Raw genomic sequence first — 27763 nt, forward strand, 5'->3', positions numbered from 1 at the left:
TCTTGTTCTCATGCCTACTATTTGTACAATATGCTCATTAAGTAAACTAGTTGACTAATTTATGCTACGATTACATCAATTACAATTAAACCAAGTGTAACTATCGAATAAAATTGTATTTTTAAACAATTTGTATAATTACGTGGGGACGGGACTGTTTGATGTGTGAACCAAGAACTGATAAGGGCTTAGTTTATAACAATTGCAAGAAATATAAACAAACAAGAGCGATACCCTTGATCTAAGGACAGCACTCGCTCTCGTCGGGATTCTTCTTGTTCCAGCCGAAGAAGAAGTAGCCCAGACCCAGTCCCAGGATCACTGCCAGGCACAGCCAGTAGTTGAAGGTCATGAAGATCAGCATCAGCAGGTACGAGATGACGATCTGCAGCAGGTTCAGCAGGGACTGGACGATGTGCGACGAGGCGAGCAGGCGCTGCCAGTAGGTCTGCTCCCTCGGCTCCGCCAGGGGAGTTTCCGAACAGCATCCTCCGGCTGCCGGAGCCTCGTTCTTCCTGCGCTGCTCCGCCGCCAGCTGCTCGCTCTCGCGGCGGGCTGCCCTGCGCGCCAGTTGCTGGCGCAGGAACTTGAGCGCCTCATACAGGAAGGACACCAGGAAGATGGCCAGGGCGGAGAGCACGAACTCCGTCACAGTGGACGCCACCCATCCGCGCCACAAAATTCTCTCGCAGTGTCCAGCGTGGAACTGAAAGCATACAAGAGTGAAAGATTAACTAGGAATCCCATAAGATCAGTAAGATGAGGTTCAAATACCACTAAATACCACTTTCTAGTCACTTTAAAGAATAATTTTTTTAGTTTTAAAAAATATGAAGCTTAAACTGGTCAGTTAAACAAAAACTTTGAATTAAAACTCTTTTTTATAATTTCTCTACAGCGGTGTAATGTTAAACACCCATGAATCTTTATTCATGAGACACCCTGTTCGAGCATATTCAATTTGTGTTATTTGTATTTGCTGAGAGCGAATAAAGCGCTAGAGAGCGAATAATTCGTTGTGGTGTCGGGCACATAAACATACTTATACGAACTTATACTAGGGAGTGACTAGCCGAGTATTCAAATTCCAAGTCGGACGAGATGTTTGTTTGCTCTCCGTGCAAATCTCATTCAGCTAAACTGGATGAGTGACTTTTAAATTACAGCGTTTAGCGCAGTGGTAAGTGATTGTGTATCAGAATTGTAGGGCATAGGAGTTGTGTAATTGCGTACTCACCACCATGATCATGGGGCAGGACTTGGCCGTGCTGGTGCTGTCATCCGAGCCGTGGTCATGATCGTGATCCATCTTGGACTGGTGCAGTCTTAAAGCAGATAAAGTCGAACGGACAGAAGGCGTGGAAAATCCGACTGGCACAGTAATAAGTGATAAGAGCTAGACCTGCTGAGGTGCTGAGAGCAGAGCGTTGACTGCTTGAAACCCGGTGCTCGCGAGTGGTTTTTTAAAGAAAATCGCCCATAATCCCCCGACGCGGCGATAGGCAAGTGCGCTTATCTATGGGCGATGGGAAAGAGCGTTATCACCCAGTAGCGGCGATACCAACGATAGTCGCCCCTGACTAAGAATGCCAGCCCAGATACAGCCATGTAAATAAACATAAATGCATACAGATCTCAGGTCAGATCAAAAGATATCTTCTGCAGATCTTTATCTCGAGAGATAAAACCCATTATTGATCCGTCGGGGGCTTCTCTCCGGTTTGCAGTTTAATTTATGGACTCATGGCAAAGGTTCGACAATCGATTCGCGTGCAGAATTTATTGCAATTCAGATTATCAATCATGGGCTAATACAACCCCCTGAAATTGTTGCTGTAATACATGATGTTGAAATTATTCCATTATTTCTTTGCTTCGATCACGGTTTTATGGCTCTAGTCGAGTACATTCATACGTAGGTAGGTATATGCCCATATTCCGGCACGGGAGCGATAGCAACCGTCGGTCGCCGGATCGCCGGAGGTCTGCCTTAGTCCACTTGGCTTTCCAAGAGTGTTATTTCTTACTGGGCTATTTCTAACTGGGATCGAATGTCGCCGAAATTGATGGCCGTGCGCAAACCTTCTGCGGCCGTGTGCAAAAATTCTACGGACATTCCTGCGCCGTGTGCCAATTTCGAAAAATGGGCGACGTGCGCAAAACATTAACGATATTGCAGAGGGGTAAGTGGTTGGGTTATTAGTTTAGAGCGAAAGCTTTTGCTAAACTGCTTAGGTGGTAAAGAGGTTGGTACGCTTTAGTTATTGGTATTGGTAAAACGAAGGATTACATTACGCATCTGTACTTCTGTGCTTAGATATTTAAATATGACTTTTGTAAAACGCAACTCAAAAGTTAACCATTTACACAAATTGCTTACCACTTAAATATTAGTCTTTGAAACCTAAATTCAAATGTTTAGCGCCAAATGCAGCAATGCCACCAGATCAGATTGTTTTTTCATGTGTCCGGCAACTCTTTGCCTGCCTTTACCCGGATGGCAACCCTTTGACATTCCCAACCAAAGTTCCATTAAACATCTTGCCATTTTTTGACTGTGAGTTTACGAACAAATACAACTTAACATCGTGTGACTTAATGCTTTAATCGTTGAAGGTGCTAGTGCAAGGCAAATCGCAATGTATGCGCTACGACACCTGCGACTCCAGAGCACTAGGCACTTCCGCAGCTCTTATGCAGCGGCGGCAACAACAAAACACATGCTGCCCCGGCAACCAGCGCGTGTTCTGATTGGAGATTGGAGCACTTGGGATAAGTCCCGGCTGCAGGATGTATACTCCAGGAGTTCGAGTACCGCCACTGAGCCTGTGAAGCCGCAAACACCGCTGCAGGAACTCGTGTCGGCCGCCAAACCCTATGCCCAACTAATGCGAATCGACCGGCCTATTGGCACCTACCTCCTCTTCTGGCCCTGCGCCTGGAGCATAGCGCTCAGCGCCGATGCGGGCTGCTGGCCGGACCTCACCATGCTGGGCCTGTTCGGTACCGGGGCACTGATAATGCGCGGCGCCGGTTGCACCATCAACGATCTCTGGGACAAGGACATCGATGCCAAGGTGGAGCGCACGAGATTGCGGCCCTTGGCCTCGGGGCAGATCAGTCAGTTCGACGCCATAGTATTCCTCTCAGCGCAGCTCAGTCTGGGTCTTTTGGTGCTAGTCCAGCTCAACTGGCAATCCATATTGTTGGGCGCCAGTTCGCTGGGCCTCGTGATCACATATCCGCTGATGAAAAGAGTCACCTACTGGCCCCAGCTGGTTCTGGGCATGGCCTTCAACTGGGGCGCCCTACTGGGCTGGTGTGCCACCCAGGGCAGTGTCAACCTGGCCGCCTGCCTGCCACTCTACCTCTCCGGCGTCTGCTGGACCATTGTCTACGACACGATATACGCCCACCAGGACAAGCTGGATGACCTGCAGATCGGTGTGAAGTCCACGGCACTCAGATTTGGCGAGAACACCAAGGTCTGGCTGTCGGGATTCACGGCAGCCATGCTGACGGGTCTTTCCGCCGCCGGCTGGGCTTGCGATCAAACTTTGCCGTACTACGCGGCTGTTGGAGTTGTGGGTGCCCATCTGGTGCAGCAGGTATTTCTTGTAATATTACTATGCAGAAAGTCACTTATTCGTGCGTTTGGCATTCCAGATCTATTCCCTCAACATTGACAACCCCAGCGACTGCGCCAAAAAGTTCATATCGAACCATCAAGTAGGACTCATTCTCTTCCTCGGCATTGTTCTGGGCACCCTTCTGAGATCAGACGAAAGCAAGAAACAGCGACAATCCTCACTGACAACATCGACGGCCAGCTCGTACGTTCCAGCGCTGCCGCAAAAGCCAGAAGTCATAAGCTGAGATGAGCCAGACGAGCGGAGATTGTAGTGTTAATTTATGTTTATAGCGCGCTTTTTGATTCGCCAAAACCAAAGTCTATAGGTATCTGATTAGATAAAATCTTGTAAATAGGCTTATGACAATTTTTAGCTCATTTGCAATAGGTTAAGTCTTAAAGAATATTGCTAAGTGCACACCTCACTTGAACTTCAATTAATTCTTAATTGTAAGTGCCCGCCTTGACGTAAGAACTTACGTAAATCACCCATCCCCTGAGCTCCCCTAACCCATTTGAGAGGCAAACTGGTTTCTGTATTAAATTCTTACGTGTTATTTATTATTATTATACAGATTTTGGTTGTCTATTGAAATTCAAATACTCTTCAAATGTATTTACTTCATTCGTTTGTTGTTACGGCTAGGAAAAGTGCGTTACATAAAAGTAATGATAGAATATTAGTTTAGATCAAGTCAGCCACGTTCATGGGCATCTCGTCAATTTGTGTGGAGTAGTACTGCTCAATGTCGCGCAGGATGCGGATATCGTCCGATTTGACAAAGTTAATAGCAACACCCTTGCGTCCGAAACGACCAGAACGACCGATGCGATGGATGTACAGCTCACGGTTGTTGGGCAAATCGTAGTTGATGACCAGCGACACCTGCTGCACATCGATACCACGAGCCCACACATCGGTGGTGATGAGCACTCGCGACTGGCCGGCTCGGAACTCCTTCATGATCTCGTCACGCTCCTTTTGCGGCATATCGCCGTGCATCGAGCTGACTGTAAAGTTAGCCTCGCGCATCTTCTCCGTCAGCCAGTCCACCTTGCGTTTCGTGTTGCAGAAGATGACGGCCTGGGTGATGGTCAGAGTATCGTACAGATCGCACAGGGTATCGAATTTCCATTCCTCGCGCTCCACGGCGACGAAGAACTGCTTGATGCCTTCCAGCGTCAATTCGTCACTGTGAGGGAATGGAATGGAGTTTATGAATCACACTGTGTATATGGGAGCAGCATGTTGCTTACCGCTTGACCAAGATGCGAATGGGATCTGTCATGAATTTGGAGGTCATCTCGAGTATCTCGTGGGGCAAGGTGGCCGAGATGAGCACCACCTGTGTGGCTGGTGGCAAGTAGCGATACACATCGTATATCTGTTCCTTGAACCCCTTATTAAGCATCTCGTCAGCTTCGTCCAGCACTAGCATCTTGATGGCTCTACAAAATGCACATATAATTACAATATTGTTTGATCGGTCACATTGAAACATACCTTGTTCGCAGCACCCGTCGCTTGATCATGTCGAACACTCGTCCTGGAGTGCCGCTCACAATGTGCTGACCATAGTCCAGTTTGCGAATATCCTCGCCCAGGTTGGTGCCACCGATGCACACATGGCACTGGACATTCATCATGTCGCCGAGGGCGAGAATGACTTTCTGGATTTGCACAGCCAACTCGCGAGTGGGCGACAGGCACAGAACCTGCGTCTCACGCAGCGTGGTGTCCAGGCTCTGCAGGATGGAGATGGAGAAGGTGGCGGTTTTGCCCGTGCCTGATTGTGCCTGGGCAATCACATCCCGTCCCTTGACGATAGGCGTAATGCTCCTTTGCTGAATGGCCGAGGGTTTCTCGAAGCCTTGGGAGTGCAGAGAACTGGATTAGCCCTAGACCGGCCATAGGTATACACACCACTCACCGTACGCGTAGATGCCGCGTAGCAGCTCCTCCTTAAGATTCATGGCGTTGAATGTGGGTATCACCTCCACATCCTCGCTCGTCTCGAACTCCACGTTCGAGAGGTCCTCCGCCTGGGCATTCTTGCGCGCCATGTTCACTGCTTGTTCGCGTGCGATTTCAACTGATTTTAATAAATATTTACAATCTTTTTCGGCTAATTTTTCCGACTTTCACAGAAAAAAATGCGGTTCGCTTGCTAGAGATGGCCTATCGCAGAAGACTAATTATCTATTGCTCAGCAACAACCGATTATTGAACCGTCGTCGATTTAATTTGATATCGATATATTTGTACTTATTTTGCGACAAGTGGCAACACTGCTATCGGGCGGCAACAATTTAAAAGTGAATATATGTCCTTTTTTTTATTGTATTTTACGGTGTTTTATTACAAAATATAAACCAGCTTATTGCCATAACAAACAATCAACTCAACTTGTTTTATCCGGAGTGCTACTTCTTCTTTTTCGCAGGAAGTTCTCGAGCGACTGAAGATCCTTTCGCTTCAGCATCTTAATCCTGCTCACCAGTTTATGCAAAGTTTCGATCCGTTGCTGCGCCTCCTTGGCGGCTGCGTTGGCCTTCGCAGCACTCTGCCGATTTCGCTCCAGATCCTTCTGAGCCTCGTCCATGCAGCTATGGAGCTCTTCCACCCGCATCTTGGCCGCTTTCAGGAGGCTGTGCTTTTCCAGGGCCTCTTTCTGGGCACTTTCGGCCATCTTCCGAATGTTTTCGAGATTTTCGTCCACTTCATTTACCATACTCTTCATAATGTTCACTGATGTGCAGAGCTTGTCGCGGATCCCCTTTGCCGTCGTCGCCGAGCACGAGCTGGTAGCAATGGCTCGTTGGATTTCGTCGATGACCCTTTTCGTTTCTGCCAGACTTTTGGTGTATTCATCCAGCAGCTGCTTCTTCCCGTTGAGAGCCGCCTCCGCAGCCTTGGCCGCCTGCAACGCCTTGTCCGCCAGCAAGGCCCGTGCCCTGTGGCCCGCCATCTCCGCGGCACACGGCTGCGCATCCTTGGCGTCCTTCGCATCCTTGGCCGCCTTCGAGGCCACCTGACTGGCTTTCATGCTCGCCTTGCAGGAAATGGAGCCGGGCTTGAAGCGCGGATCGTTTCGCTGGGCAGAATGCGCGGCTGTCGACAGCAGGATGTTCCCAAGCAGCAACATCGTAACCAGGGACTCGCAACGCATTGGGAATCTTGCATCGTACATAAATCTCAAGGCCCATCAGGAAATCGAAATGTGGAGATATTTATGGGAATGTAGCATTAGTGCTTTCAAAGCACTAATATTTGAAATATTTGAACAAGTTACCTGTCTGTCTGATCTGTTTAATCCAACTATTTCAAGTCAAGCATGGAGATAGTACGAATCGCATTTCTACTTTTCTTCCTGTTCTCATATCATTCTGCGGGCCACAAGTTGCCGCAGTCCTCCAATGAGATAGCTGCCCTGATTTCGGATCATCATGGTGATGGCGACAACAGTCTGTCGTCATCCTCCGGCGGTACACCGTGCGAATTCAAGGTGAGTGGAAAGAGTAGGGGAAAGGCCTCCAACATTGCCCAGAAGGCGGCCAAGGAAGCCAAGGAGGCCTCCGATGCCCAGATAGAGGCTGGCGAGGCAGCTGCCCGCCAGGTGAAGAAGCAACTGGCCGACAAGGCGCTGGCCGCCGCCAAGGCGGCAGAAGCTGCGCTGGCCGGCAAGCAACAGATTGTCGAGCAGCTGGAGTCCGAGGTGCGCGAGGGGGAGCTGGTGGTCCAGGAGGAGAGCACCTTGTTGCAGACCACCCAGACCACTTATGCTGCGGCCGGGCAAGCGGCCAAACAGGCGGCAGAGCAGCTGAACACCATCACGCTGGCGGTGAAGAATGCGCAAGATAATGTGATCAACTCGGAGCACGTGGCCAGTGGCGCGCAGCAGGAGCTGGGCGAGAAGCAACAGCTCGTGGAGGCGGCCAAGAAGCGGGTGGAGCTGTTGCTCCGCCAGCTGGAGGTGGCCCGGGTGGATTTCAAGAACACCAAAAACGCCGCCGAGAAGGCAGCCTGTGCTGCCCAGGAGGCCAGGCAAAGGGCCACCAGGGAGCGCAGGAGGGCGGAACTGAGGCACTTACTCTGGCTGAAGAGGGGACGCACCCACTGAACCCATTATCTTATATTTTATTTTATTGTATTTAAAAGGTCATAAGTAATATCACAATTATGAAATCATGCAATTAGGGATTACGGGGCGTATACTCAACACACCTCGCTAAGCTTCCGAACACTCCTCCGTGTTCACACGCGGATCTGCGAGGAAGCGAACAATCATCGGACTCCATCGGTCTTTCGTCATATGCAATCTCACCCGGAGCGGGCATTTAAAGCGTCTCATGGCAATTAGACGCTCTGCCATAATTGCGGCTACAAATTATCCAATCGAGCAGCCTGGTAGCATTGACCCAGCACCATCGTTGTTGGCTGATGGTGGCCATGGCCAGCTCGCGAGGAAAACCAACAGCAACCAACGGGTTTGCACTTTCTTTCGGCGACCCGACCAGTTCGTTTATAAATACATGGCGCCCCTGGTGGCCAACTGGCAATCGTCGTCGAGTCTCCACTGGATTTACTGAGCCCACTTGCCGCTCCCCTAGCCACCAGCTTCCAGCTCGCCCTGCTTCGCGCTCCTAACGCTTCTCCTAGTGCGAAAGTAAAAGCGTTTTTCACCGAACTCGTCCATCCACATTGACTCCGCTTGGCGGACGATCCTCCACTACAGTCATAAGCATTTCATCTCTGGTCCGCACAGGACGTTCGTGTCGGTCAAGTCCAAGTCCAAGTCGAAATCGAAATCGAGATCGAGAGGTGCGTTGGTGTCAAAACTGAGTGATTGGAGTGTTGTGTGCCTTGTGTGCAGTGTCCAGTTTGGCTGGCCTTCAAGCTAAACAGGTTCTCCCGTGGAACATATCAATCCGTGACCCACTAACGACTTGCCGGCCATCCTAGAGCAAAGAAAGTGTCGCACCATAAATTATTAGCTAATAGGCAAAGCGGCTATGTAACCGGTTGTCCAGTGATTATGCACTCGCAAAAGGTGTCCTTCAGATGTGAAGATATTTTTAAAGCAGAATGTATAGTGATACATTTCGCAACAAGTTTGTTCCAAATACTTGCTGTTAACTGAGATGCAATCATCAACTAACTAGCTGACTAAACTGAAAAGCATATACGTGAAATCCAATGAAAGATATTCATTGTCTTAACAACAGAAAGTTTTCCCCAATTAAAAAAAGGAAATTTATTTTCTTTCAGCACTCGGTGTGCGACAGAGGAACCCAAAAGCTTGCGTCTGCGGTGATCACGAGTCTTCCGGTTTCGCCAGCTGCTCCATTGCATAATCGCCAGAGATGCCATCGCTGCTGCACCTGCTGCTCCTGGCGCTGTTTTTGGGTGAGTCGCACATGACTTCCTCATGCAAATGTGGCTAAATTGGGACTTTGATTTAGTGGCCATGCCGACGCAGGGTCGCAAGATCAAACGGAAGGAGCCACACTATCACCATCACGTCAATGTGCCGCCGCCACCACCGCCGCCATCTCCCCATGGACCGGGTCCAGTGCCCCAGCAAACGGCGGTGATCGAGCACGAGGTGCCGTCGTACACCTACGAGGCGATTAACCACGACGAATTCGAGCCGGCCAAGGTGAAGCTCTCCCACTTCGATGGCTCCTCCGATTACATAGTGCACTCCCACAGCGGAGGCGGTGGAGGAGGAGGCGGTGGCTACCTGGCCGACAATGGACTGCGCAGCATAGCGAAGGGTTCAGCGGATCAGGCCCTCTCCGCAGTGGCCAGCCAAAATGCGGCGGGCAAACAGGCATCCTATGTGGCCAAAAGTACTCTGGCTCAGGCGGCAGCTCAGGCAGCCGGCACAGCTGTGGCTGTGCTCAAGGGCAAGGAGGTGCTGCTCCATCGGCTGGAGGATCAGAGCGTGGAGGCCCACAAGGCCATGGAGAACGAGCTGACCCAGCTGCAGCAGGCCAAGCGATCCGCCAAAGCAGCCCAATATGCCGCCCAGCAGGCCATCAACCATGTCAGTGTCCTGACTGCCGCACTTAACAATGCCCAATCCGCCTCGGAGTTGGCACAAAAGGCAGCATCCGAGGCGGCGGCCGAGCTGGCCTCCCAAATTGATATGGTGGCCCAGGCCAAGACCAAGCTGGAGCACGCCGAATCGCAGGCTTATGCAGCTCGACTGGACTACGAGGAAACGCGCGATGCGGCGGAGAAGGCCACCTTGTCCGCCCAGGAGGCGCACTTGAATGCCAATGACGCCGCCTTGCATGCCAACGTGGAGCTCGCGGAGAATGTGCACATCCACGACAAGAGCGATCGGAATGTTCGCGAGCCGCCGCGAAACCACAGACTTCAATAGTGCACTGCCACAATCTAGGCTCTTAATTCTTATTTATTTGTTTTCCTCATTTAATGTTTGTTTTGCTGCAGCGATACAATAAAGTTTTGTTGACATTAAGCTCTCTCTCTCTGCTTGTTTAAATGTTTGGAGCACAAACAATAGCGTAATTAACAACACAAGGTATGAGCTTGAATGTTGGCAGAAACTCGTTTGAAAACTTAACTTAAGAAATTGTAACAATATATTTGAATTAGCCGCCAAACCAGCAATCGATATATTGGTGCGAGTCCCTGCTAATGCAAATCTGGCAGCTAGTATAATTTGTTTAGTGGGCTACAGTCACATTGTTGTTTAGATCTTTTAAGAAAAAGCCGGTTGAAATATAAATAAACATTTAACAATGAGTCGCACGGAGCAGACATTGGAAGACCTGAAGTCGTACTTGCGGAGTCACAGCAAAATCCGCGAGCAGCGGTCGCACATGTCCAAGGTGAGCACGATGGCCACATTTATTGGGCAACCCTTGAATCCTCCTGCCCACAGGTTCACTCGGTCTGCTGGAACGCCGATGGTCGCTACCTCGCCTCCGGAAGCTTCGACAAGACTGTGGTGGTCTACTCGCTGGAGCGGGACCGCTTCTTGAAGGGCAACACATACCGGGGACACACTGCGTCCGTGGACCAGCTGTGTTGGCATCGCACTAATCCCGACCAGTTTGCCACCGCCAGCGGAGACAAGACCGTGCGCATCTGGGACATACGGGTCGGAAAATGCGTATCGGTGACGAACACCAAGGGGGAGAATATCAACATTGCCTGGTCGCCCGATGGCAAAACGATCGCCGTGGGCAACAAGGAGGACCTGATCACCTTCATCGACACGCGCACGAACAAGATTCGCGTGGAGGAGCCGTTCAGCTTCGAGGTCAACGAGATCTCGTGGAACAACACCAACGACCTGTTCTTCCTAACCAACGGACTCGGCTGCATGCACATCCTCAGCTACCCCAGTCTGGAGCACCAGATGACCCTGAAGGCCCATCCCGCCAACTGCATCTGCATCGAGTTCGGACCCACGGGTGGGCAGCCATGGCAATCCCATTAAATATATATAATATGATCTCTCCCTCTCTCGTCGCCAGGTAAATACTTTGCCACTGGCTCGGCGGACGCGCAAGTCTCCTTGTGGGATGCCAACGAGCTGGCCTGCCTGCGCATGATCAGCCGCCTGGAGTGGCCCGTCCGCACCATATCGTTCAGCCACGACGAGCGAATGATTGCCTTGGCCAGCGAGGACCTCATCATCGACATTGCGTTCACGGAGACGGGCGAGCGGGTCACCGACATCCACGTGGACGCCTCCACGTTCACGGTGGCCTGGCATCCGAAGCAGTACCTGCTGGCCTACGCCTGCGATGAGAAGGACAACGATCGGCGACGCGACGCTGGCAACGTAAAGATATATGGCTTTTCGGAATAAAGCAACCTAGTTTAAGGCGCATCTGATGGTAAAGACCACCCTGTTTGCTTTCCCATTACCTTTTCGAGTGTGACTTTATCGACGTACCTGGCCGCCGATGATGCACTTTGGAGTTAACTGGGTCACGTTGCTGGCCGAGCTAACATTCTGGATTATCAATTGCCGGGCTTCGTCGGCGGACGTGTTCGTGGCAGCCATTTCGGTTTTATCATCTTTGGCTCACTTTTATGGCTTTGCCGGACCCAGCTGATGTGGTCTGCTGTCCAGGAGCTGCTCAAGACTGCAAGCACTTTGCTTTTATCATGCAAATAACGACGCTGGCGGATGCGGGTGCTGACCCAATGTATGTAGTTTTACGGCAATGGCTTCCTGCTTCTTAAGCTATTAATCAGTGTCAGCTTTTGGAGGGCTTAATCCCCGAAAGAAAGTGGCTGTATGAGTGGCGACCATTAGCCAGGCAAACTGGAGAGGCACGAGGTCAAGTTTTGGGGCGCTGTCCAAGTCCCGAGTGGGTGGGTTGTGTCAATTGTTGTGGCTCTTACTTTCTGCACGCGGCGCAAGTGGCAAACAAACAAGCGAGCTAACACGGCGTGTGTAGCATCACTCGCATCGCAGCATCGCCATTTGTATGCCGTCCAAGTGCATTTCCCGCCAAGTGCAGCGCACTCCAATCCCCTCCGCCCGCGCAGCCAGCCATCCACTCGAAGCCACGTCAATATTTTCTTTACTAAAAGTTTTCGATAAATTTCGGTTTCGAGCTGCCAGCTGCCGTTAGTTGCTCGGGGGAGGGGAGGGGAGCGGATTGCATTCGTTGGTAAATATAATTTACAGTTAATTGTTGTCAGTGGATTGAAGGAGCATTTTTGGCCAAGTAATGAATACTTTAAATAGCCATCGTTTTCACTTGCTCGCATTGCCTATATTTACCATACACACATAATGCAATCTTCATTTGCTAACTATATCTTATATTATATATTATATTAAATTCCAATTTGGCTTATACTTCCAATGGGTTTTCTTATCAGAGCGAAACAGAATTTCTACATTATTTCTACGTCGTTACATGTACACCATGTACACACGTGTAAAACTTTAACAGCCAGCTTACCCCTTTCTATTCAGCACAGCTGTAAAGTAAGCATGCAGACTGTTAGTTTACATAGCTCGGTTTGTCGCATGCGATAAGTGCGACATTTCTATATGGAATGGAATAGAACGCTTCTGTTAAAATTTCCCCTTCTGATGCAAATGTTACTGGAATGTAATGAATGCAATAAAATGTTATTTTCGACATATTCTCAAATCTGTGCAGGAATTGCAAGTAAAACAGGCATGTAATGTAAAAAACATTATATTTCATATTTTAGTTTTATTTATTTCAATTTTACACCAAATATCGAAAACTAAAGAAGCTACAGCTAATTACTTTTTTATTCTTACTAATTACTTTGGCTTTCACTCAATACAAATATGCGTTACTATATGACTTTTAAACTTATAATTTAAGAAAAAAAGGGAGAAAAGAGAAAAATTATGTTGTGAATAAATTTGCTTGCTACACTTATGCAAATGGAAAAGTGGCGTGTCTTCCGAATTGCAGCAGTTGTTCTTCAACTCGCAAGATAATAGTCAATTGATCGGAAAGGCAAACATACAAAAAAAAGTAATAAAACTTAGAGCAGCAAATACTTTTTGGGCCACTTGCCCTGCCCCTCGCACACTTTTCAATTCTGCTGTCACTTTGGACAAACTTTGACGATGCGGATTTCTTTGGTGGGCGTGGAGCCGGACGACTGGAATTTATGTTGGCTGTCGTCGGGACTTATTCGCTTTCGACTGCTGTTTTCCCCAGAGCGAAGTACCGAAATTCAAGTGCCCGTAAATTGGCCAGAACTTTGTTTTCAGTTGGCTGCAGTTGAAGTGAGCAGTTGGTGTGAGCTGATTTCAAATAATTTCCTGTGGACTTGTATCCTTGCAAAAAAGAACTTATAACTATTGTTTTTTTGTCTTTGGCAACTTTCTAGTCTGTTGAAATTATTTCAATTGCGATGAAAAGTTTAAACAAAATATTCAGATTTGCTAAAGGAAAATTTGGCGCCTTAATTTAAATTCTTGCAGTGCTGCAAATTACTTGCCGCACCAACAGTTCCATAAGGGTTCGAGTCGTTGCTACACCTTATTCCACGATACTTATCGATAACAACGATTGAAAGTTGAAACTTAATAGGCGCTGCCACTTAAGTTACAAGAAATCGATAGTCGATAATCATTTTATATCTGGTAGCACTGCCTTAAATCACATTCATTTGTATTGAATTCTAGATAATTCCGTACAAAAAAACGCCGTTTAGTGGGCTTAAGCAATTATAGGGGAATCCTCAATAATTCCCAATTTCCTCTACCGGTGAAGCAGCAAGATGTCCGTGCGCCACGACTGGTACCAGTCGGAGACCAAGGTGGTCATCACCGTGCTCCTGAAGAACGCCGTCGAGAAGAACTACGCTGTGGAGATAACCCAGAACCGAGTCCACATGACGGCGGATGGCTACGAGTTGGACCTGAAGCTGCTTCATCCCATTGTTGTGGAGCGGTCCTCCTACAAGGCCTTCTCCACCAAAGTGGAAATCACACTGGCCAAGGAGACGGGAATTCGGTGGGAGAATCTGGAGGAGGCCATCGTGGCTGCGCCGGTGCAACCCAAGGCCAAGAACTGGGACCAGCTGGTCAACGAGGAGGAGAAGATCGACGAGAAGGAGGCCAAGGGCGAGGCGGCACTCACCAACCTGTTCAAGAAAATCTACAGCTCATCCTCGCCCGAGGTCCAAAAGGCCATGAACAAGTCCTTCTCGGAGTCGGGAGGCACCGTGCTCAGCACCAACTGGAATGAGGTGGGCAAAGAAAAAGTCACAGTGAAGCCTCCAAATGGAACCGAGTTCCGCGAGTGGGATAAGTAGGCGAAATAGCCCTACTCCTTGTATTTATAGAGTCAGCGAGAGAGATTATCAGAGAATAATTACTATAATGTGTACATTTTGTGGATTGTCGACTTAAATTACCAAGTACAGAAGAGAGTCATGAGGAAAACAGTGGCAATAAACGCATAAAAAGAACTTCAGAAACACGAACATGTTTATATTTCCTAGAAAAGAACTAGGATGTAATGTAAATTAAAAATCACCACATAAACACTCTTACGAGCACCTCACAACATAAATGTATTTAAATTAATATTCTGTAGCATAGCACTTTATTTCTGATAATTATAGTGTCTACGAATAAAGTGGTAACGAATAAATTTGAATTAACAGTTTTCATCAGCCTTTTTTTAATTAGAGCATTTTAAAAAAGCGCAATAAAGTTTGGAAAGAAACTGTCGTTGATGGTTTTTATTTCATTATTCATTTTTATCTCACAACGAAGAACTCCTGAATCCACCCCCGCACTCAACCGAAACGTTCTCAGCGAAAACAGCTGATCGGCAGACCGGGTAGCAGATACGTGTAAAAATAAACGCACAATTACTTTTGGCTCGCACAAATCGGTCTGCAATTCCCAAAGACTCCGAAATGTACAAGAATCTGGAGGAGCACAACCGGCTGGTTAACAAATACCTGAAGATATTCTTCGTCGTGTCGCTCTACTGGTGAGTAATGCATGAGAACCACCCATCTGTGCGCCGCCTGCAGGTCGATGTCTTCCACAGGTGCACCTCGATATTGACGGTATTCGTGAATAAGCACCTGCTGAGCAGCGATACAGTGAACCTGGGAGCTCCGCTCTTCATGTCCTGGTTCCAATGCGTGGTTTCCACAGTGATATGTTTCGCGGCAAGTCGGCTGAGCAGGAAGTACCCCTCGGTATTTACGTTTCCCGAGGGAAATCCCCTGGACATCGACACCTTCCGCAAGATCCTGCCTCTATCTGTGCTCTATACCCTGATGATTGGGGCCAACAACCTGTCGCTGTCCTACGTCACAGTGGCCTTCTACTACATCGGTCGCTCCCTGACCACCGTGTTTAGTGTGGTCCTCACCTACGTGATTCTCCGCCAACGAACCAGCTTCAAGTGCCTGCTGTGTTGCGGCGCCATTGTCGTTGGATTCTGGCTGGGAGTGGACCAAGAAAGCCTGACGGAGGTCTTCTCCTGGCGGGGAACCATCTTTGGAGTGCTAAGTTCGCTTGCCTTGGCCATGTTTTCTATTCAGACAAAGAAATCGTTGGGTTATGTCAACCAGGAGGTGTGGCTGCTTAGCTACTACAATAATCTCTACTCCACTTTGCTCTTCCTGCCCCTGATCATCATCAATGGCGAGCTGGAGAGCATTATCACGTATCCACACCTGTGGGCTCCTTGGTTCTGGGCCGCAATGACGCTTAGTGGCCTTTGTGGCTTCGCCATTGGATTTGTCACAGCGCTGGAAATCAAGGTAATCAAGCAATTCACGTGTTAATCGCTTATCTAGCCCGATCGATATTTCAGGTCACATCCGCCCTGACGCACAATATCTCGGGAACGGCCAAGGCCTGCGCTCAAACGGTGATCGCCACCCAGTACTACCATGACGTTCGATCGGCTCTCTGGTGGACCTCCAATGTGGTGGTCCTGGTGGCCAGCGCCGCCTACACCCGCGTCAAGCAGCTGGAGATGATGCGCCAGCACCAACAACGCAGCACCGCCACCCAGAAGGCCTGAATGCAATTAAAAGCCGCCAAAGTGAAGTAGACTGTTTAGGACTCTAGGAGATGTAAGTTTAAAGTATGCACAAACAATCCATCAACAAAAATACATAGGCTTCTGTATTAACTAATTGGAGGCAACTGCTTCTTGGGGTTCCGCCGGCTCTGTCTGCTTTTTGGCCCCATCCCTTTTCACCTTCGCCGTGCTCTTGTCCCACATCTCTGGAACGTAGAGAAAGGGATCGATTTTCAGCTGCTCACTGCTGGGCGGGCTCTTCAGCAGGACACGTGTGATGAAACGTCCCTCGCGCTTGGGCCTCATAGTGTTGACATCCTGCAGTAGGAACCTGATGTTCTCCTCAAGCTTCTGGACATCCATATCCAAAGTGCCCACACTGGCGGTGATCAGGCCAAAATTTTGCTGGTACTCATCCTTGACTGCACTGTAGCTAATGCCGCTGGAGAACTTGACGATCATCTCGGCCAGGTTGGTGCCCAGCGTCTCGCTCTTGGGATTTGGGAACTTGCGTTTCATCAGGCCTCGCAGGGCCACCAGCTCGGCCAGTATATTCGGATGGGCAATGACGTACTGGTAGTCGGAGAGCAGCAGTTCGCCGCTGGTAATGTCCTTAATGAGCTCCACGCCGCCGACTAGCGAGGCGCCAGCTTCCCTGGCCTCCAGGACTTCATTCTGGGAATTAATTTAATGTTATTTTAAGATTTTGTACTAAGGAGCTGCACTCACATTTCCCTTGGTGAAAACTATGATCTTCCGCTCCTCGCCGTGGTCAAACTTGTGCGGAATCATGGCCATGCGCTGGAAGTTATCCACAAAACGTGTGATCTTCTCCGCCTGCATGTTGAGTTCAATATTCAAATTGAGGGGAGCATTGGGCACGTTGTACATGCTGGGATGATGCGTCTCCCGATGGCACTGGATGGCTTCCTGCACCGAGTACACTGGCCAGCGGTAGTAGCGCCCCACATAGCAGTCATCTTTGGGCACCTGTTTCCAGGAGTCATCCACATGTTTGTCCGCCCGTTTCACGTTGATTCTAGAGCAGAACGATGGTTAATCCGGTGTTATGGGCATCGAGCTGACAACCTACTTCTTGTTGCGCTGGTTGTGCGGGATGAATCCAACCTTCTTCACTTCCACCTTGACTTTCTTCTTGCGGGCCTTCTCCCGAGTTCCTTTACGGGCCGCCTCGCTCACGGCGGAAAGGTGCAGCAGGCGGAGGGGCTCCACCGTGCTCTGGCGCAGGGCCAGTGCCCTCATTGAGGACAGAATGGACTGCATTTCTTTGAGAAATATTACTATTTACCGGAATGCAAACCTCTCGCTTTGCATAACCTCGCCGGCCGGAACTGCCAACTCTTCGCCGGAAAACTTAAGTTTACCACACTGTAGCCGATAAAAAGCATGAACACGAACCATGGTTGTGAGCTTGGCTAATAGTATGGCTAGAGCACGTATTTGAAATCAATGTTTTCAACGGGCTTTTTCCAAAACTATTGGGAACTGCGTTTATTCGAATAATGCACAGGTTCATTCTCAATTTCTAACTCATAAATTGTAAAATAACATTTAACCACATATTCTACAGCATTTTAAATATTCTTTATTTTAAGAAATCCACTATATGGCTGATTAACTATATTCTAAGAGAGCTTAGGAAATCAGCAAAGAGATCAAAACACTGCCCGTACTCTCTATAAATAAATCTCAAAATTTTCAACTTTTCCGATGTGTTCAAAAGCGCCGTACCGCTCAGAATAGCTTCGACCGACGAGCGGAACGGACGTATACGGAATTTCCAAGCCGCGGAAAATCGCGAGTATCCGTGAGGGAGAGAGACAGAGAGAGCGAGCGAGTGACCGATGAAAATTCCGCGGCGGGGCGGACGACCGAGTGTGCAAGTAGGAAAAGTGCAAGTAATAATTTGTTATTGTTTTTCCTTTCAACAAAACACCAAAAATAGACCGACAACCTTGCGCATAAACCCATTAAACAAAAGAAGCGCAGCCAGGAAGAAAAGTCGAGCGGAGAAAAGAAAAATGTGTGTATTCAATGTGTGGCAACAGTTTCGATATAACGTTCGGAAAGTGGCGAAAGTAATGGGGGCCGCCGACTTCAGATACACATGATCTGCTCGCAGCACCAGCCATCCACCCATCCACCCATTCAACCACCCACCCACTGATCCACCGGTCCACGTCCGTCCATCCATCCATCCCATCCAGCACATTTCTCCGCGAGTGCGTGCACTTTCGCATAAATTGGAAATATTAATTGCGTGTAACCTAAAAGTGGAATAAAGGAAGTGTTGCGCACTTTGCGAGGGGCGATCGAGAAGAGGGCCAGCGGCACACTGGGTGTGTGGTGGCGTAGTGCGATCGCCATGGGGAGGCAAACAAAAGAGTGTCAGCGTTTTATAAATAGTTTGGTTTGCGGCGTGATTTTATTTGTTCTTCGGCGGGCCTCCCGACGCACGATGGCATCCAGTTGTTGAGCCAAAACCGTAATCAAGACCCAAAACACAATAACACAGTGCATTCCGGATCGGTTCTCCGTTTCGGTTAAGTGACCACACGCGTGCATATTTTTGGGAAATATTCAAAACTTTCGCACATGTGGGGAAACGTGCTGAAATGGGATTTTCGAAAATATTGTTTACATTTCGCGCATTTAATCGTTACACTTTAGGACTCGATCGTGTGTGTCTGTGTGTTTGTGTGTGTGCTTGGCGGCGGACGTTCCACATTGGTCTTCCTCTTCTATAAACAATTTCTCGATTTTGATAATTCTCGGATATTCTTGTCTTGTGTGCGTTTTTAGTGGCGAATCGGGCAGAGTAAACAAACAAGTTCCTTTTGAGCGATATCGAGATGGAGTGGGACAAGCCCCCTCCGCCGCCGCAACCACCGCCGAAGCCCCGACGAACTCGATCCCGGCAGAATGTCCTGCACTACGAGTCCTTGCCCACCGCTCCGCCGGCGATGTGCGGTCGCACGGAGGAGAACATCTTCCAGTTTCCGGCGGTGGCCTCCCGTGCCCGCAATCTCTCCGCCTCCCCGAAATTCGAGAGGAAAGAGGCCAAGGATCTGCCCGTCTGCGAACTGGGCAAGCACTCCTGCTCCAAGTGCCAGCCTTATCGGGCGGATCGGGGCACCATCGAACCGCTGAAAACTCGCCTCAACTCCGCAATCGAAGCCATGGACGAGCTGACCCGCACGTACGCTTTGCTGGAGGGATTTCTGGAGCACCGATTAGCCACCATCGCCGACAACGAGGCGGGTGAACGGGAAGCTGAGCTGGCAGCTGTTGATGATGATGATGTTCCTTCCACTAGTCAATCCGCCAATCAGCATCCACCCACCAAGCCGCCTCGCTCCAACAATACTGACCATCAGTTCGATCTAGAGCACTCCCTTACCTGGCTAGAATCTCTGTTGGGGACTGAGGTGGTGCCGCCCTTCAAGCAGGGAAAGTTTAAACGGTAATGATTATCTGCGTCGATTGTAATTCAAAAACAAAATTACACTTTTTTATACAGTATTCGCGAGCGTAGCAAGTCCATGATGGAGGAGGACATAAACGTGTTCATGAAGGGCGATCGTCCCAGTCTAAAGCTGAGCTCGTCGCGACCATATATCCTGAGGCGTCAGAGCACCTACAGCGACAACAAGGCCAAGGTGTCCAAGTGGACAAAGGTCAAGGCCGCCTTCAAGTGGGAGCGGGCAAATGTGCCGCCTTCGGGACCAGGTGCTCCGGAAAACCACGTCTTGATGCCACTCAACCATGAGGTGGAGAGGTTTGTATTGCGGATTATTACTCCCATTGGCGCCAGATATATAATGCTCATTTATTTTTCAGATACCTCAAGGTGCCCATTAGCGCGGCTGCCGGCAGCAGTTCCGCAGACAGCATCATCAGCTCCTCCTCTGGTCATATTATGAGTGATACGGGTGGAACACCTGGTACAATCAGTTCGGCCAGCTCCATGGATGATCTTGAGGCCACCACCCGCCAGAATTACCGTAATGCTCTTTATAATAATTAATTTACAGCTCGTTAGAGTAATGTCAACTCTTTCCAGGTCGTGATTCCTCTAAAAGTGATACCCGCTGCGAATCCCGCGACTCCAACTATGAGGTGGAGTTACGAAAATCCGCTACTGACGAACGCCTGGACAATATTAAATCCTCAGTTTCGGCACTACCAACCAAATCATCATCCAGCAAGTCGTTGCGAAGGTCGAAAGCCTTTTCCGACTTTGAGGTCCTGCCAGAGGATCATGTGGCGGAGATTAAGGCCACCAGCAGTCGTCGACAAAAGGTTCCACCGAGTCCACTGAATCTCAACCAGGTGAACCAGATGTATAGTGATCTGCCACAACTGCACTCTCCGCTCAAGAGTCCCAAGGATTCGCGCATGCGCCGAGTCCATTCGCCGGGCACCTCCTCCGTGCCCAGCAGTCCTTCCAGGCAATCGGATTTCTTTGGTGAATTTGGTGGGTCCAAGAGGGGGATGGTTTCAGTCCACAATCCCCTTGTCATTACGAAACTTCTTTAACCTTATGGTATTTTGCAGAGAGCGAGGATCTGTCCAGTGGTGATTTCTCGGAACCCACTACGCCAAACTGTAAGAATTTCCCACAGAACGCAGATGACGAGATATTTCAACATTATCAACTTCTCGTACTCAAACTAGATTCAGAGTTTAAGGGCAAGCAACTCGAGTTAGAGCGTTCCAGCGCCAGCAACCGCAGTAGGGATCCTCAAAAACATTGAAAACATATCCAATAAACCTCTAATCGATGCTAACCCACCATTTTAGGTGTCAAACTGGGAAGTGGAGCAGCCGGAGGAGGAGCTGGTAGTGGAAAGCGCAGCAGTGAGGAGCACTCGCCCACCCAACTGTTGCACAACGAACTCATGTCCACAGCCCAGCTGGAACAGAATCTTACCCCACAGTTCAAAAAGAAGTTAACCAAGTGGCGAGCCAAGCAGCAAAATTGCTCTGCAGGATCGATAACCTCATCAGAACCCGCAGCAAGTCCCACGGCCAAGAGCCAAAGTGGGGATGTTAAGCCCAAGATCGACTGGAACCTGTGGAGTATGGGTCAAGTGAAGTTAGAGGGCCAAGGATTGTGCACTTTGCCTGATCAGAAGGATCTGCCCGAGAAGTTTCAGAAGAAGTTGGGTTGGTATTTGGCAAGGTTTTCCCTTCATAGTCATATTTAATAATATGCCTTGCCCACAGAGCAGTGGAATCGGTTGAAGTGCGCTCCTGGTGGTGGCACTACCTCGGACAATGACTCCCTGAAGCGAGGATCCAAGCACAGTCAGTCCACAAGAAGGGGATCCGATGACGATCGATGGTACAAGCATAGGCCGCACGAGAAAGAGAAGTTTGTAGACAGCCGAAAATCCTTCTCTTTAGAAGACTAATCCTTGAATATTTGGATAGATTGTCCCGCCTAAAGGCCATTGTGGTACCGGATCATACCAAGAATATTGAGGTCAAGACTTCGGATGGAGAGGTGATGAAGTTTGAGGGCATCTCGAGGAAGTTCACTAGGAAGCTTTACGAGTGGGAGAAAGCTAGGGGAATTGGGCCGGAAGCATCCACCTTTGCTCTGCTGCATCCTGGTTACTGTCCCATAGATGTGAGGCGCATCAACAAGGAGTGCAATAAAGGTGAGTATGGAACTATCTGATCGATCTGAAGTTAATTCTTAACTTTTCTATAGTGGCAGCGGATCACTCGCCGACGCTCAGCCGTTCACTGTCCCTGGACAGCGTGTCACCCAACTGCAACCTGGCCCAGGCCATCTCCCAGCAGGCTTCATCCCTCTCTCTAAACGACGTCAACGATCTGAAGGAAGTCGAGGACACCGACGCCCTCACCGATCACGAGTTCAAAAAGTACGACGAGCCGGAGGCTGTGATGGTGGAGGTGGAGGAGCACATTCACGACACCGCCTCTCCACTGGTCACCGCTCACACTCTGGTGGAGCAGCAGACGCCTATATATAAGTACGAGGAGGTGCAGTGTAATGACTATGTGTAGGTGCCATTTGGAATACCCGATCCTCCGTAAACTGATGGCTTCTCATTCCCTCCAGTAATTCGCGTCGCGTCCAGAGCTTCGAGTCGCACACAAATCTGGCTCCCTTGCTGGGAGCACTGAAACGTGCCGATGAGCTGTTTGGCCAATTGAAGAATGCCTCGCCCGATCTGCTGGAACACCCGTCCATGCGGGACTGCCAGGCCGCATTGCTGAGCATTCGTAGCATTTATCCGTACTACTCCAACAACCTGATGAAGGCGGGCGTGCTCAACGCCATATCCGATGTCCAGAGCGAACTGGGACGACTGACCGAGCTAGTGAGATGCACCGACAATTAAAAATATGAGTTATTTGTTTACTAATTTGTTTGCTAAATACTTGTCATTTCAGAGCCAAAAATCGCCTTTGGACGAAGCCTGCTGCCAGGAAACCATGCAAGAGCGAACGCTGGAGTATCTGGAGGAACTCCAAGGACTGTATGAATGCCTGCAGTGCCTTAAGCTAAGCATACGTAAGCATTTCTTCCACTTAAGCGTACCTTATTCGAATCTTAATGACCTTGTAGAGGGTGGAAGCAACCGGTATCCCCGAGACATAGTGCCAGATATAAACATCACCAGCGAGGATGGGCAGCAGTTGGACTCCAGTTCGGCCTATGCCACCTGCGACAACTCCAGCCGGGATCGATTGGCTCAGGATGACAACAGTGCTAGTGCAGCTTCCCCGATGGAGCATGAAACGGAGACCAGCACCACAACGGGCACTTTGTGCCGCTCCAGTTTGCCAACCGTGAATGCCAATCCGATTGCCAATAATGGTGTAACCAGTGCAACTGCCTCTGCTAAGAAAAAACTGCTGCGACTGCGAAAAATGGGTTCCCGGCAGAACAGCAAGACGGAGAGCGACAGCAGCGATGCGGATACCCACTCGGTTTTGGAGACACCGCGCCGATTGCGCCGCAAGAATTTCCGGCTGAAGCAGCGCTCCTTGGATGATGACTTCCGGTTGAGCTCGACGACAAATGAACATGATGTGGCTACTGCCAGAGAAGACATAGTCTACGGGTCACTGAAGGTTAAGCCGGGCGAACTGATTGAGCAGAGTCAGTGCGTGGCACCTGCTCCAGTGCACCTCGTTTTACATGATCCATCCATATCTTCCTCCGCATCCACCACTCCTCTCACTTCAACCACTCCTTCCTCAACAGTTACTCCACCCACAAAGCTGGGAGCCTTTATTCCTCCTCCTCTGCCAGAACACAATCGGACATACAACACTAATGCCAATGTCTTCGTGAAGACCAAACGAAAACTCTTCACTACCATCCCACAACCAAGTGCCGCGGAAGGCCTAGCTGTGATAGAAAAGGAGCTGGACAGTCCCACGGAGGAGAAATCGGAAAAGTTGGACAAACCTGAGAAGTCAAGATGTCTCAAGCCCCTTAATCTGTACAAGTCCATTAGTTTGGACCGTATAACCCATCCGCCCTGCAAAGAAGAACTCCGGAAATGTCAAAGTAGCGAACACTTCCGGCGGGGAATCCTATTTGTGCGACCGCCACTGGCTAGTGATAGCATCGAAAGATTGTCCAAGAAACATCAGGAGTTCTCCAGCAATCCTCCAGTTCCGCCTCGGAAAGCCCATCTTTACAAGAAAAACTCTCTGCACAAGTCACACAGTGCAAATGCGAGCAACAAAATTGAGCACAAGATAGCCAAGACTAGCTCAGGACCCAGTTTCTCCCGGGTGCATCCTCCGCCACCGTCGCCTGTTCCGCTAACTCTACCCAATAAACAGGATAACACCCTGCCACGAATCCAGCGTAAACATCCCAATACGCCAACCAAGGCCACTCAGTTCGAGTTTCCGCCACCTCAGATTCTTGCGCCGGAACGTCCAGTCACTCCTCTTTCGGAGAGAGCCATACGCCTCCAGTTGGCCAAGGCGCAGTTTCTTCAAAGTGCTCCAGTTACTCCCCGCCAGGATCCCCAAACTCCAACTAAGGCAACGGAATCTGTGGTGCTTCAAAAGAGCATCAGTGCGGGCAGCATGAGAGGTGGAGCAGGGGGAGGAGCCGCTGTCCATGAGGCCGCACAGCAACAGCATTATCATGACACATCCACGGATCAGGAGAGTGTGGGCCACTCCAGTGCCTACGATAGTTTGCCCAGAGCAGTGAGCCGGAGTGCCAAGATTTCCAGTAAACTGGGATTCGCCACTCTAACCTCAAAGTTACGAAGGGGCAACAAGAAGCCCAAGAATCCACCTCCTAGTCCTGGTAGCGCCCTATCCGCCCTGTGTCGGCAAACCCTAATGGCCGATGTCATAGCCATACCACAGACCTTCGGAACGGAGAAGCCTCCACCAAGTCCCACAGGAAGAAATGTCTCAAAGTCGCAGAGCACGCCGCAAGCTGCTGGGCCTTCGACCATCAATTTCGAAGGGATTCCCAAGTCGCTGAGCGAACAATATGTCCGCCAGCTCAAGGAGAGCGACGTCTAGTCAGATTCCCAGTCTCCAGTCCAGAATCTAGTCATAGGAGCAATCTATTAAATCGTTGTACGAGATAACCGCGTGCATTTTGGGGTCAACCCGAATTAATTATTTAGATGTTGGCACCAAAAGTCAACGCTTTACATGTTTCAGGTTCTCAGAACGCGTCAATATTTATTTTTTATACTTTAATAAATAGCAACCGTGTGCAGTGAAGTTAAGATACTCAACGAGCTATTTGCGAAACAGAAGCAGATTGATCTGCGTAAAATCAAAAATCCAAATCTAAGGTGTAGTCACTAAATCCACATTTTTTGTTTACAAAACTTTCAATTACCTATTTTTATATCTAACCAAATATATTTTAAATATATGTACATTTTAAAAATATATTAAACGCTGTTCCTTCGGTGCAACAAATTAATATAAATTTTCGATTACCGACTTTAAGATAAGAACTTCGGTACGAAAACAATGTGGAACTTTTAATGTTAGTTAAAACTCACCTTTAAATTGATATTGTTTGTTTATGAAATATAAACGAATTTGTGATTTAAAGTCTCGTAATAGATCATTTTTAATCACAATCTTTCAATAATTGTATTCTAATCACAACGATCAATTTATTCTTATTTGGACATTATTGTGCCGATTATCAAACTGTGCCTTATCAATGTGTAAAATTCCAAAGCTTATCTGTGATCCTCATAGTCGTCCAACTCCGGATAGTCCGTATCATCGTCATCATCGTCCACCACGTTTTCATGGGGTATTTCCGGAGGATCAGCGCCAGTGTTCCAGTAGCGATCCTCTTCGGGATGCGTGAATTCGAAGTCGGGCTTATCCGGATTCACGTAGGTAATGCAAGTGGTCAGATTCTGGGCAGTTTCCAACATTTGGGGAATGCTGTTGACGAACACCCCTCCACACTCCGCAGAGTGGATGGCCTCCGCCGGCAACTGGTTGTTGATTTTGCCGTAGACATCGATTCCGACAGCGATGATGTCGTGCACCCGGCGGATCGCACTGAGAGCGTTCACTGTACCCGACAGGATTTTGCCCACGGTGGTCTGCTTGGCGGCAATCTTCTTGTAAATCTTCACAAGACTACTAACATTGCGTTTAACCTCCTTCACAGCGGCCACTGTTTCATTCTGAATGCGCATTACCAAGGCCATGGTGCGAGAGTAGCAATCAACGCCATCGTTAATGGCCTGCAGACCTATCTGGAACTCTGGGACCAGCGAATAACTGCAGTAGGCGGCCTGACTTCCGCGGCCCCAGTAGTTCCACATGTACCCCAATCCGGCAATGGCTGCGGTCACGATCTTTGGCTTGTTCAGCTTCAGCAGATTCGTCTCCAGTTGGATGGCCCTCTCCACCAAGTCGTCAATACCGAACTGTGCCTCGTCAATCACATCCTGAATAATCTCCCTGAGATCCTCGAATTCCGCCCTCTGATCTGGAGTGAAGTCGGGACTGGGCTTTCCCATGATCTCGTCAACAGTGGGCAATTTTGTGTCATACACCACTCGAGGTTTCTCATCCAAGTAAATGGAGAACTTGTTGCGAAAGTCTTCAAATGCCCGTACGTAGTTGGTATCCAGTTCAGGCTCCTCCGTGGTATTCTGATCACTTCCATCGTCGCTCTGGAGCCTCAAGCTGTACAGATAGTTGTACTGCGCCTGGAACTCTAGGTACAGTGGACGCAGAGCAGCCACTTCCTCGCCAGACAACTGCAAGTCCACCTGTTGCTTCTGCAGCAGAGTCTCCAGTTCCTGGTGGGCTTCACCAAAAGCGAAGAGCAGCACACAGCCCAGCAGAAGCAATGCTTTTCCAATCATTTTGCCCGGCCAACTGTTTCAGTACAACTGAGGAGGGATTTTGACCAGCTTCATTATCGGAAGAAGTATGGCTCGTAAAACACTATCGATGATACCACACTTGGTTTTTCTTAAGTGGTGCAGGTTGATTAGGGTGCGATAATCCGGCTTATCGCCAATATTACGCTATATATAAACCTCACGGGGCAATGTTTTTCGAGAGAAAATTTAAATTTTGATATAGGTTTTTATGAATGGTCGAACTGATAACGATACATATTAGGTAAAAGTTTATGTAAGTAATTAATATTTTAAAGTCGACAGCAGACCACAGTTAATAATGCATTTGACTTTATTACATTCTTTCTAGTTCGTCGCACACGACTCAATCTGCGTAAAGAGCTCATCGAAATCCATCTTCAGATGATGGTAGAAGAGGCAACTTGGTGTGTCCAGGTCTTCCAAGGACATCTCCAGCAGAATTGCATCGCAAAGCTCCAGACTGCTGACCATCCGCTGATTGATCCTCCCGATTCCAGCGACAGTGCACAGTAAAACTCCGGCGTGATTGAAACCAGACTGCTTAAGCTGCCAGATTCTGCAGGTGTTTGACAACTCAGTGATCTCCGGCGAAGCCTTACTCAGCAAATTAGCCTCCAGCACGATCTCCTCCTGAAAATGATCCATGATGTGGTCCAGAGAATTCCGGCAGATACTGTACTTGTCCACCAGCTCTCGATTGAAGTGTGCCACCTGGAGTTCGTATTTCTTAGAGCATGCCCGCCACTCATCGCTGTACTGGCTTCCAAAAAACATCTCCAAGCGTCCACTAACCACTTGCTGATGGCCATCCAGTGTGTCCTTGGCTTCTTGAAGATACTCCAACTTGTGATCGAGGGCCTGTTGGGTGATGTTCCAGATCCTGGCTGCACTGGAGCTTTGGCTGGCTATAAGCTGCTTTGTGGACTCATAGAGTGGTCCATTTTGTCCCCAAATTCTTTGGAAGCGGCCATGCACCTGTAAGGTATTTGCTGTAATATTATACTTTACACAAATAATGATATTGCATACACAAAATAGCGACTGAAGTAAAAGCAGTGACACCCGTACTATTGTCATCTTGAAACTAAATCGAATTGATTCCCGAAAAATTCAAGATACCATACCGTTTATTTATAGATCGTCAAACGTTGCCTTAGTTAACTAT

The 27763-nt window shown here is 49.0% G+C and overlaps 13 protein-coding genes across 16 annotated transcripts; 7 read left to right on the top strand and 6 right to left on the bottom strand.

Moving 5' to 3' along the window:
- Positions 1–97: 97 nt before the first annotated feature.
- On the bottom strand, positions 98–1448 carry LOC117144508 (high affinity copper uptake protein 1). The gene is made up of 2 exons (XM_033309698.1): positions 1238–1448; positions 98–706 (listed from the first exon to the last, which is right to left on the bottom strand). Exons 1-2 carry the CDS (start codon positions 1307–1309, stop codon positions 242–244), a joined length of 537 nt encoding a protein of 178 aa, XP_033165589.1. The 5' UTR covers positions 1310–1448; the 3' UTR covers positions 98–241.
- A 1024-nt stretch (positions 1449–2472) lies between these two features.
- On the top strand, positions 2473–4203 carry LOC117144196 (4-hydroxybenzoate polyprenyltransferase, mitochondrial). The gene is made up of 3 exons (XM_033309245.1): positions 2473–2557; positions 2617–3608; positions 3667–4203. The coding sequence occupies exons 2-3, from the start codon at positions 2640–2642 to the stop codon at positions 3874–3876; spliced, it is 1179 nt and encodes a 392-aa protein (XP_033165136.1). The 5' UTR covers positions 2473–2557; positions 2617–2639; the 3' UTR covers positions 3877–4203.
- Positions 4204–4220: 17 nt separating this feature from the next.
- On the bottom strand, positions 4221–5821 carry LOC117144195 (eukaryotic initiation factor 4A-III). The gene is made up of 4 exons (XM_033309244.1): positions 5563–5821; positions 5136–5502; positions 4889–5080; positions 4221–4824 (listed from the first exon to the last, which is right to left on the bottom strand). The coding sequence occupies exons 1-4, from the start codon at positions 5693–5695 to the stop codon at positions 4317–4319; spliced, it is 1200 nt and encodes a 399-aa protein (XP_033165135.1). The 5' UTR covers positions 5696–5821; the 3' UTR covers positions 4221–4316.
- Positions 5822–5980: 159 nt separating this feature from the next.
- On the bottom strand, positions 5981–6895 carry LOC117143663. The gene has a single exon (XM_033308443.1). It carries the CDS (start codon positions 6820–6822, stop codon positions 6034–6036), a length of 789 nt encoding a protein of 262 aa, XP_033164334.1. The 5' UTR covers positions 6823–6895; the 3' UTR covers positions 5981–6033.
- A 37-nt stretch (positions 6896–6932) lies between these two features.
- On the top strand, positions 6933–7811 carry LOC117143664. Its single transcript, XM_033308444.1, has one exon. The coding sequence runs from the start codon at positions 6967–6969 to the stop codon at positions 7750–7752; it is 786 nt and encodes a 261-aa protein (XP_033164335.1). The 5' UTR covers positions 6933–6966; the 3' UTR covers positions 7753–7811.
- A 677-nt stretch (positions 7812–8488) lies between these two features.
- Positions 8489–10122, top strand: LOC117145541 (colicin-E1). Its single transcript, XM_033311236.1, has 2 exons — positions 8489–9038; positions 9095–10122. The coding sequence occupies exons 1-2, from the start codon at positions 8996–8998 to the stop codon at positions 10021–10023; spliced, it is 972 nt and encodes a 323-aa protein (XP_033167127.1). The 5' UTR covers positions 8489–8995; the 3' UTR covers positions 10024–10122.
- Positions 10123–10334: 212 nt separating this feature from the next.
- LOC117145069 (THO complex subunit 3) lies at positions 10335–11517 on the top strand. The gene is made up of 3 exons (XM_033310584.1): positions 10335–10495; positions 10549–11083; positions 11147–11517. Exons 1-3 carry the CDS (start codon positions 10406–10408, stop codon positions 11482–11484), a joined length of 963 nt encoding a protein of 320 aa, XP_033166475.1. The 5' UTR covers positions 10335–10405; the 3' UTR covers positions 11485–11517.
- Positions 11518–13750: 2233 nt separating this feature from the next.
- On the top strand, positions 13751–14788 carry LOC117143864 (protein SGT1 homolog). The gene has a single exon (XM_033308730.1). It carries the CDS (start codon positions 13905–13907, stop codon positions 14439–14441), a length of 537 nt encoding a protein of 178 aa, XP_033164621.1. The 5' UTR covers positions 13751–13904; the 3' UTR covers positions 14442–14788.
- A 163-nt stretch (positions 14789–14951) lies between these two features.
- On the top strand, positions 14952–16295 carry LOC117143863 (GDP-fucose transporter 1). Its single transcript, XM_033308729.1, has 3 exons — positions 14952–15130; positions 15191–15914; positions 15968–16295. Exons 1-3 carry the CDS (start codon positions 15054–15056, stop codon positions 16178–16180), a joined length of 1014 nt encoding a protein of 337 aa, XP_033164620.1. The 5' UTR covers positions 14952–15053; the 3' UTR covers positions 16181–16295.
- Positions 16208–17539, bottom strand: LOC117143862 (50S ribosomal protein L1). Its single transcript, XM_033308728.1, has 3 exons — positions 17274–17539; positions 16910–17219; positions 16208–16855 (listed from the first exon to the last, which is right to left on the bottom strand). The coding sequence occupies exons 1-3, from the start codon at positions 17462–17464 to the stop codon at positions 16292–16294; spliced, it is 1065 nt and encodes a 354-aa protein (XP_033164619.1). The 5' UTR covers positions 17465–17539; the 3' UTR covers positions 16208–16291.
- A 414-nt stretch (positions 17540–17953) lies between these two features.
- Positions 17954–25256, top strand: LOC117144147. 4 transcript variants are annotated; one of them, XM_033309178.1, is made up of 14 exons: positions 17954–18099; positions 19004–19664; positions 19722–19979; positions 20042–20205; positions 20265–20678; positions 20759–20809; positions 20879–20935; positions 21005–21370; positions 21431–21578; positions 21638–21867; positions 21921–22236; positions 22296–22557; positions 22631–22751; positions 22806–25256. In XM_033309178.1, exons 2-14 carry the CDS (start codon positions 19054–19056, stop codon positions 24740–24742), a joined length of 4935 nt encoding a protein of 1644 aa, XP_033165069.1. In that variant the 5' UTR covers positions 17954–18099; positions 19004–19053; the 3' UTR covers positions 24743–25256. The 4 variants fall into 4 exon arrangements, with proteins under 4 accessions (XP_033165069.1, XP_033165066.1, XP_033165067.1 ...); XM_033309175.1 differs by having other exon boundaries at positions 20759–20935; XM_033309176.1 differs by having other exon boundaries at positions 17954–18084; positions 20759–20935.
- An 86-nt stretch (positions 25257–25342) lies between these two features.
- Positions 25343–26626, bottom strand: LOC117144149. The gene has a single exon (XM_033309179.1). It carries the CDS (start codon positions 26575–26577, stop codon positions 25426–25428), a length of 1152 nt encoding a protein of 383 aa, XP_033165070.1. The 5' UTR covers positions 26578–26626; the 3' UTR covers positions 25343–25425.
- Positions 26627–26890: 264 nt separating this feature from the next.
- On the bottom strand, positions 26891–27676 carry LOC117144150. Its single transcript, XM_033309180.1, has 2 exons — positions 27628–27676; positions 26891–27573 (listed from the first exon to the last, which is right to left on the bottom strand). Exons 1-2 carry the CDS (start codon positions 27673–27675, stop codon positions 26923–26925), a joined length of 699 nt encoding a protein of 232 aa, XP_033165071.1. The 5' UTR covers position 27676; the 3' UTR covers positions 26891–26922.
- Between the last annotated feature and the right edge of the window lie 87 nt (positions 27677–27763).

Source organism: Drosophila mauritiana, chromosome 3R (assembly GCF_004382145.1).
Source record: "Drosophila mauritiana strain mau12 chromosome 3R, ASM438214v1, whole genome shotgun sequence".
NCBI lineage: Eukaryota > Metazoa > Arthropoda > Insecta > Diptera > Drosophilidae > Drosophila > Drosophila mauritiana.

What these genes read in the sequence shown, in the direction of transcription:
- LOC117144508 (XM_033309698.1), bottom strand. Translation starts at nt 1,309, where the DNA reads ATGGATCACGATCATGACCACGGCTCGGATGACAGCACCAGCACGGCC. An exon ending in CCTGCCCCATGATCATGGTG is followed by an intron (nt 707 to 1,237) that starts GTGAGTACGCAA and finishes GTATGCTTTCAG; the next exon opens with TTCCACGCTGGACACTGCGA.
- LOC117144196 (XM_033309245.1), top strand. Translation starts at nt 2,640, where the DNA reads ATGTATGCGCTACGACACCTGCGACTCCAGAGCACTAGGCACTTCCGC. An exon ending in GTGCCCATCTGGTGCAGCAG is followed by an intron (nt 3,609 to 3,666) that starts GTATTTCTTGTA and finishes TTGGCATTCCAG; the next exon opens with ATCTATTCCCTCAACATTGA.
- LOC117144195 (XM_033309244.1), bottom strand. Translation starts at nt 5,695, where the DNA reads ATGGCGCGCAAGAATGCCCAGGCGGAGGACCTCTCGAACGTGGAGTTC. An exon ending in ACGCGGCATCTACGCGTACG is followed by an intron (nt 5,503 to 5,562) that starts GTGAGTGGTGTG and finishes TGCACTCCCAAG; the next exon opens with GCTTCGAGAAACCCTCGGCC. An exon ending in CGACGGGTGCTGCGAACAAG is followed by an intron (nt 5,081 to 5,135) that starts GTATGTTTCAAT and finishes TGCATTTTGTAG; the next exon opens with AGCCATCAAGATGCTAGTGC.
- LOC117143663 (XM_033308443.1), bottom strand. Translation starts at nt 6,822, where the DNA reads ATGTACGATGCAAGATTCCCAATGCGTTGCGAGTCCCTGGTTACGATG.
- LOC117143664 (XM_033308444.1), top strand. Translation starts at nt 6,967, where the DNA reads ATGGAGATAGTACGAATCGCATTTCTACTTTTCTTCCTGTTCTCATAT.
- LOC117145541 (XM_033311236.1), top strand. Translation starts at nt 8,996, where the DNA reads ATGCCATCGCTGCTGCACCTGCTGCTCCTGGCGCTGTTTTTGG. An exon ending in GCTCCTGGCGCTGTTTTTGG is followed by an intron (nt 9,039 to 9,094) that starts GTGAGTCGCACA and finishes ACTTTGATTTAG; the next exon opens with TGGCCATGCCGACGCAGGGT.
- LOC117145069 (XM_033310584.1), top strand. Translation starts at nt 10,406, where the DNA reads ATGAGTCGCACGGAGCAGACATTGGAAGACCTGAAGTCGTACTTGCGG. An exon ending in AGCGGTCGCACATGTCCAAG is followed by an intron (nt 10,496 to 10,548) that starts GTGAGCACGATG and finishes TCCTGCCCACAG; the next exon opens with GTTCACTCGGTCTGCTGGAA. An exon ending in CATCGAGTTCGGACCCACGG is followed by an intron (nt 11,084 to 11,146) that starts GTGGGCAGCCAT and finishes TCTCGTCGCCAG; the next exon opens with GTAAATACTTTGCCACTGGC.
- LOC117143864 (XM_033308730.1), top strand. Translation starts at nt 13,905, where the DNA reads ATGTCCGTGCGCCACGACTGGTACCAGTCGGAGACCAAGGTGGTCATC.
- LOC117143863 (XM_033308729.1), top strand. Translation starts at nt 15,054, where the DNA reads ATGTACAAGAATCTGGAGGAGCACAACCGGCTGGTTAACAAATACCTG. An exon ending in TTCGTCGTGTCGCTCTACTG is followed by an intron (nt 15,131 to 15,190) that starts GTGAGTAATGCA and finishes TGTCTTCCACAG; the next exon opens with GTGCACCTCGATATTGACGG. An exon ending in TCACAGCGCTGGAAATCAAG is followed by an intron (nt 15,915 to 15,967) that starts GTAATCAAGCAA and finishes TCGATATTTCAG; the next exon opens with GTCACATCCGCCCTGACGCA.
- LOC117143862 (XM_033308728.1), bottom strand. Translation starts at nt 17,464, where the DNA reads ATGCAGTCCATTCTGTCCTCAATGAGGGCACTGGCCCTGCGCCAGAGC. An exon ending in CACAACCAGCGCAACAAGAA is followed by an intron (nt 17,220 to 17,273) that starts GTAGGTTGTCAG and finishes GTTCTGCTCTAG; the next exon opens with AATCAACGTGAAACGGGCGG. An exon ending in TAGTTTTCACCAAGGGAAAT is followed by an intron (nt 16,856 to 16,909) that starts GTGAGTGCAGCT and finishes ATTAATTCCCAG; the next exon opens with AATGAAGTCCTGGAGGCCAG.
- LOC117144147 (XM_033309175.1), top strand. Translation starts at nt 19,054, where the DNA reads ATGGAGTGGGACAAGCCCCCTCCGCCGCCGCAACCACCGCCGAAGCCC. An exon ending in GGATTTCTTTGGTGAATTTG is followed by an intron (nt 20,679 to 20,758) that starts GTGGGTCCAAGA and finishes GGTATTTTGCAG; the next exon opens with AGAGCGAGGATCTGTCCAGT. An exon ending in GTGCAGTGTAATGACTATGT is followed by an intron (nt 22,237 to 22,295) that starts GTAGGTGCCATT and finishes CATTCCCTCCAG; the next exon opens with TAATTCGCGTCGCGTCCAGA.
- LOC117144149 (XM_033309179.1), bottom strand. Translation starts at nt 26,577, where the DNA reads ATGATTGGAAAAGCATTGCTTCTGCTGGGCTGTGTGCTGCTCTTCGCT.
- LOC117144150 (XM_033309180.1), bottom strand. Translation starts at nt 27,675, where the DNA reads ATGACAATAGTACGGGTGTCACTGCTTTTACTTCAGTCGCTATTTTGT. An exon ending in TACTTCAGTCGCTATTTTGT is followed by an intron (nt 27,574 to 27,627) that starts GTATGCAATATC and finishes AATACCTTACAG; the next exon opens with GTGCATGGCCGCTTCCAAAG.